Below are 5,495 nucleotides of genomic sequence, written 5' to 3'. Positions count from 1 at the left end.
CCACCCATCCACCTACCCATCCACCCAACCATCCACCCATCCATCCATCTACCCCATCACCCATCCATCTACCCATCTATCTATCCACTCAATCACCCATCCATCTACCCATCCACCCACCATCTATCTATCCATCCACCCACCCATTCATCCATCACCCATCTACCCATCCACCCACCCACCCACCACCCATCCATCTTTCCTTCCTTCCTTCCATCTACCCTCCCACCCACCCTTCCCTCACTTGCTCACCCAGGAGATCCTCGGGGTTGGGAAGTGTGGGAAGGTTTGGGGTTTCTAGCCAGTCCCCGGGGGCCAGGCTGCACTGTGAGCTCAGGCGCGGCGGCCATGTGCTGACTCCGTGTCCCCCACATGTCGGGGCCAGCTGACCTTGGAGGTCCGCAGGCCTCACATCTTGTGGGCCCTGGGGTCTAAAATGCCGGGGAGCTGCTGATGGAGGCCTCAGAGGAGGGAGCCATGGGGCCTCAGAGGGCGTGGGCTGGTCTCAGTGCCCGACGCGGCAGGGCAGCCAGGGCAGTGTCCACCGTGGCCCTTGGAGCTGGTGAGGCCACGGGTGAGCTGAGGTTTCACCAGAGTGAAGGGCAGGGCTGCCAGATGAGGCGCAGGACACCCGGTTACGTTTGAATTTCACATAAACAAGCAATAAACTCTGAATTTAGGCAGGATCCAAAACACAAAGCTCGCCGCCTCTGGGGTTGGGGGTTGAGCTGGTGCTCGCGGGGGACCTGAGCAGAGGGCGTTCGAGGTGAGGTGCAGGACAAGTCCCCCCGGGGCCCAGGCCCCAGCTCTGCGGTGACCATCAGGGAGACCGTGGCCGGGCTTCCTCTGGGCCCCACACGTGCATCATGCCCACCTCTGTTTCCAGGAGCAAAGAAGAAATACCTGCCCCCCAGTTCCCGGAAGGACCCCAAGTTTGAAGAACTGCAAAAGGTAGGGCAGCCCTCAGCACCGGCGCTCGGGGGTCCGTCCCCTGCCTGGCACTTGCCTCCACCTGGGGACAGCGGGCTGCCCTCTCCCTTCCTTGGCCTCTGACTGACAGGGGGGACCCGTAGGCCCTGGAGACCTGCTGAAGGCCGAGCGCCAACCTGTGCCTGGCACACCCCATCCACCTCATGACTGTCGATGGGGACTTCTGTCACCTGTGTCCCAGGGAGAGGTAGCAGACTGTGTGGGCCACCCAGCTCGCCGTGACATAGCTAGGGTCTGATTCAGGCCCTCAGCCTTGGTCCTATTTCCCACTTGGCCACCCAAGGCAGAGGGGAGCTGGTGGCCGGTGGGTGTGGGCCTGGGCCACCCGTTCTCGTTCTCGGCTTGGCCATGGGTCCTGCTGCTGGCCCGGCTGGCGTTGGTGGGCTGGGCCTCCCCTTCCCCAGTCTCTGCGCAGCCGTCTGTCGCCTTCTCCAGGGCGGCCTCCCGGGCCTCCACCTTCTGTGCCCTGCGGCTCCGTGGACCTTCCCCCCTCTCTCCTCCACCCCTTCCCACCTACCACCGCGCACAGCCCCACTGGCCCTGGGTCCTAGAGAAGAGCCCCCCTGGCCCACAGCCTTCTGGGTTTGGGTCCCCGGAAGCTGGTCATGAGCTGTGGATTTGGGTTGGGGGTCATCCCAGATGTGGAAGGAAGGGGCCAGCGCAGAGAGGGACGGATGGTCATGGCCATGGGGACTCAAGCCTGTGTCCCAACAGTCAGCTCAGTGCCGAGGCCCCAGTGTCCCACCCGGTGCCTCGTATCATCGCCTGCTGTGACCTGTCCCCACAGGGTTGGGCCTCCAGGGACAGCCCCAGGCAGAGCTGTGGGGGCAGCTGGCCAGTGACACCTCCATGGTGAAGCTTGGGGTGGGGCTGGAGGAGGACATCAGCAGCCCTGTGCCCGCCCTGTGCCAGCCGTAACATGTCACCCCCAACCAGGCGGCCTAGAGCGGGGGGGAGTCTGGGGGCCTGGGGGACAGCCCGTGCCTGTGTCAGGATGCAGGCCCTCCCTGGCTGTGGAGTGGGCTCCAGTCACTGCTGACCCCACAGTGCCCCGTGTTCCGGCAGACATCCCCCCTTCCCAGAAGCACCTGAGAGCCCTGCCCCAGCTCCACAGGCATGTACCCATCCGCCCACAGGTGACTGTTACTGTCACTCGTGAAGATACCCACAGTGCTCTCGTGTGGTGGAGAGATCGGGGGTCTGTGGAGCCCAGAGTGACCCTGGTGTGTGGGGGTCAGGGGCTGCAGAGGAGGTGACTTGGCCAGACCTTGAAGGGTGGCCCACTGGCAGGTGGGGGGAGCCATCAGGCTGAGGTTGCGGCCAGCGGGTGACCCGGGCATCCCCTGCCCTCAGGTGCTGGTGGAGTGGATCAACGCCGCCCTCCTCCCCGAGCACGTGGTGGTGCGCAGCCTGGAGGAGGACATGTTCGACGGGCTCATCCTGCACCACCTGTTCCGTGAGTGGCTCCCCAACCAGCGGGCCCCCACACCGTCCTTCCCCGACACCGTCCTTCCCTGACATTGTACCCACGGTGGCCTCCAGGGAAGGAACGCCAGGGCCCTACCTAGAAGGGCCCCAGCTGGGAGGAGGAGGCCTGCCCCCCAGGGCAGCCCAGGGGCAGAGCTGGGGACCGGGCCTCCCTGGGCTGAACTCCCTCAGCACCACCCGCCTCGCCAGCATTTACTGAGCACCAGCTGGTTTTTAGGGGCCGGGAGCTAATGAGGAAGCCCACCGCACCTGCCCTCGGGCTGCCCTGAGGGCTGGAGAGAGGACAGGCCGCCCTGGGCGAGGTGCCCAGCTGTCGGAGGGGTGCCTAGGTCAAGGCCATCTCCCTAGGCTCCCAGGGGCCTGGTGACTTGTCCAAAACCTCACAGTTAGAAGAGCAGTGTGTGGGGAGGGGTCAGGGACGAGCCTCGAGCGTAGGCTTTAACCATCAGGCCACACTGCCCTGCGGAAATGAAGCGTCTGCTGTGGGAGGCTGGGGGGCCAGCGCCCGGGTGAGGTGGGCAGCGGGCTGGGAGGGCTGTGCTCTGCTCATGCCACGTGGCGTGAGTGCCCCTTTAGACCGTGGCCCATGTGGACAGGGCTCTCCCAGGAGGTTGAGGAGCACAGCCTGCGGAGGCTCTGGTGAGGTCCCGGGATCTGCGCCCCCAGTGTGCCCAGGCCTGTGCTGTCCCAGTTCAGCCATGGCCCTGCCACCGTCCCGGGCCCTCACCACCCTCCCCTGCCTCAGAGAAGCTGGCGGGACTCAGGCTGCAGGTGGAGGAGATCGCCCTGACCGCCGCGAGTCAGAGGCGCAAGCTGGAGGTCGTCCTGGGGGCCGTGAACCGGGCTCTGCAGGTGGAGGAGCCGCAGGCCAAGTGGAGCGTGGAGGGTGAGCGAGGCCTCAGCCAGGCCCGGGCGCGGGAGGGCAGGGCAGCCTGGTGCCCTCTGCACGGAGACTTGGCATCTACCCAGAGGCCGCGCAGCCTCCTGCCCAGGAGGGAGGGAGCAGAGGCCTGGAGCAGCCTGGGCAGCAGGCACGAAGGGTGCCCGGAGGAGGAGGGGCAGGCCAGAGCCCCAAGGGCGTCACTGCCCCAGAAGCCCAAGGTCGAGTCTCGGGACAGTGACGCAGCAGCAGAGTCCAGGGGCCCCCGCCTCCTGGCCCCGCCAGTCATAGATTTATTTAAGCTCCACCCGCACAGCCTGCCACGTCCCCTTGGCGCCGGGTTCTCCCCGTATTTCCAGATGAGAACACTGAGGCCAGGAGGAGACCGGCAGCCTCTCCAGGGTTGGGTGGTGACGACGTGACTCAGCCCTGGACCCAGGCCTGTCGGGTGGCAGGCCCTGCACTCACCACCGGGTCTGGAGTCTCACTCCCAGTGACCAACACTGACAATGTTGTCAGTGGGTCTAAATCTGAGGGTGACTGTCCCAGGAGGCCTGGCCGTGGGCAGTCGCTGTTTTCAAGGAAGACACCAGTGAGCCACTGTCCAAGGCCCCGGCCTCAGGGCGCGGTCACTGCTGAAGTGGGTGCTGGGAGCTTGGGACTATTCTAGGTTCTGAATGTGCACCTCCCATCTCTCTCAGGCCCGTGGGTGGCTGCGTCACCCTGGACCCTCAGGGTGCACGGTGGGTGGGGTTGGTGCTCCTCGGGCTGTGACAACTGGCAGAATCCAAAGAGTCACTATGTCAAGCCCCCAACAAAAACTTAAAAGAATGGAAGCTCAGAGGTGGCCGTGTCCTGGGCACACACCTGCCCACGGCGCCTGGCCCAGGCTCCTCGCTCTGCCACGGGCCCTGGTGTCGAGGAAGCGTCCGCGAGGCTGCAGGCTCTGGTGGCCCCCAGCATGACCCGCACTCCTCTCCCCCCCAGCCATCTTCAACAAGGACCTGGTGGCCACCTTGCACCTGCTCGTGGCCCTGGCCAAGCACTTCCAACCCAGTGTGCCCCTCCCAAGCAATGTCCAGGTGGAGGTGGTCACCATCGAGGTAACTGGCCCTGCCCCAGGCGTTCGGACACAGGGTGGAGCACCTTGATGCTCTCGGCACCCTGAGCTGGGTGCTGCCTGCGGCGGGGTGGGCTGGGCTGGGTTCCAGGGTGTTGTGAGAAATATTACATCTCACGGGACAGCAGGCAGGTGCCAGCTGCAGAGGCCGGGCTGGGCAGGAGGAGGGCCCTGGGCTGGCCAGTCTGGTCCGTCTTAGCAGATGGTCCTGCCCAGAGGCTGAGGCCAGCAGCTGTTGGAAGATCCAGCTGATGGCCACTCACAGCACATGGGACATTGGCGCCGTCACATCTCGGAGGCAGGGTGCTGCCCTGGGTGACGCCTCTCATGGGCCAGTCCTGACCGTGCCCACGCCCCGGTCTCCTTGGGGAAGGTCTCCTCTCTTCACCCACTCCAGCTGGGCCAGGGTGCCTTCCAGGTGTCCGTGGCTTCTCTCCCCAGCAGGCTCTGAGCACCCCCATGATTCCTGCCCCCACCCCGGGGCCCCAGGGTGAGCAAGGCCTGCCTTTGTGGCCCCGGAACAGATGACCCAGTTGGGCCCAATCCAGCCAGGCTCAGCCCTGCTTTTTCCAAGTCCATTGATTAAAACCCCCTGGTGGGCAGCCCGAGGCTCTGTGCACCCACAACCAGGAGTGACCACGGACGGGCTCCTTCACCGTCCATGGCCCCTGAGACCGGGAATCTCGGGGAATGAGGCAGTGCCAGTCCCCAGCCTCCTGGGCTCAGGGACCATGGGGTAGGACAGTTCCACTGGGCCCCGTGGGAGGGCTGCTCAGGAGCCACCCTGAGAGGGGGCCATGCGGAGCCAGCTGGGTCTCCAGGGCTGCGTGGGCCGAGGCCAGAGTTCCCTGGGGTCTCTCCACACTTCCTTTCTTCCCTAGAGCACGAAGAGTGGCCTGAAGTCAGGGAAGTCCCTGGAGCAGCTCACCACCCAACACAGGTGAGGGAGGAGGGTGTGGGGAGGGAGGAGGGGGTGGTGAGGAGGTGGTGGAGGGGTGAGGGGGCGTGGGGTGAGGG

The 5,495-nt window shown here is 65.3% G+C and overlaps 1 protein-coding gene across 1 annotated transcript in view; it reads left to right on the top strand.

Annotated features, from left to right (window-relative positions):
- The first annotated feature begins 477 nt into the window (after positions 1-477).
- Positions 478-5,495, top strand: part of Parvg (parvin gamma) — a 22,672-nt gene continuing 17,654 nt past the window's right edge. The window contains exons 1-6 of the mRNA XM_015501744.1: positions 478-574; positions 755-951; positions 2,344-2,446; positions 3,224-3,364; positions 4,346-4,461; positions 5,360-5,418. Of these exons, the coding sequence (XP_015357230.1) occupies positions 478-574; positions 755-951; positions 2,344-2,446; positions 3,224-3,364; positions 4,346-4,461; positions 5,360-5,418 (713 nt within the window). The remainder of the gene's footprint in view (positions 575-754; positions 952-2,343; positions 2,447-3,223; positions 3,365-4,345; positions 4,462-5,359; positions 5,419-5,495) is intronic.

This window comes from Marmota marmota, unplaced genomic scaffold, assembly GCF_001458135.2.
Source record: "Marmota marmota marmota unplaced genomic scaffold, marMar, whole genome shotgun sequence".
Lineage (NCBI taxonomy): Eukaryota > Metazoa > Chordata > Mammalia > Rodentia > Sciuridae > Marmota > Marmota marmota.
Note: the sequence above shows the minus strand (reverse complement) of the source record. Positions and strands in the feature narration are given on the sequence as shown.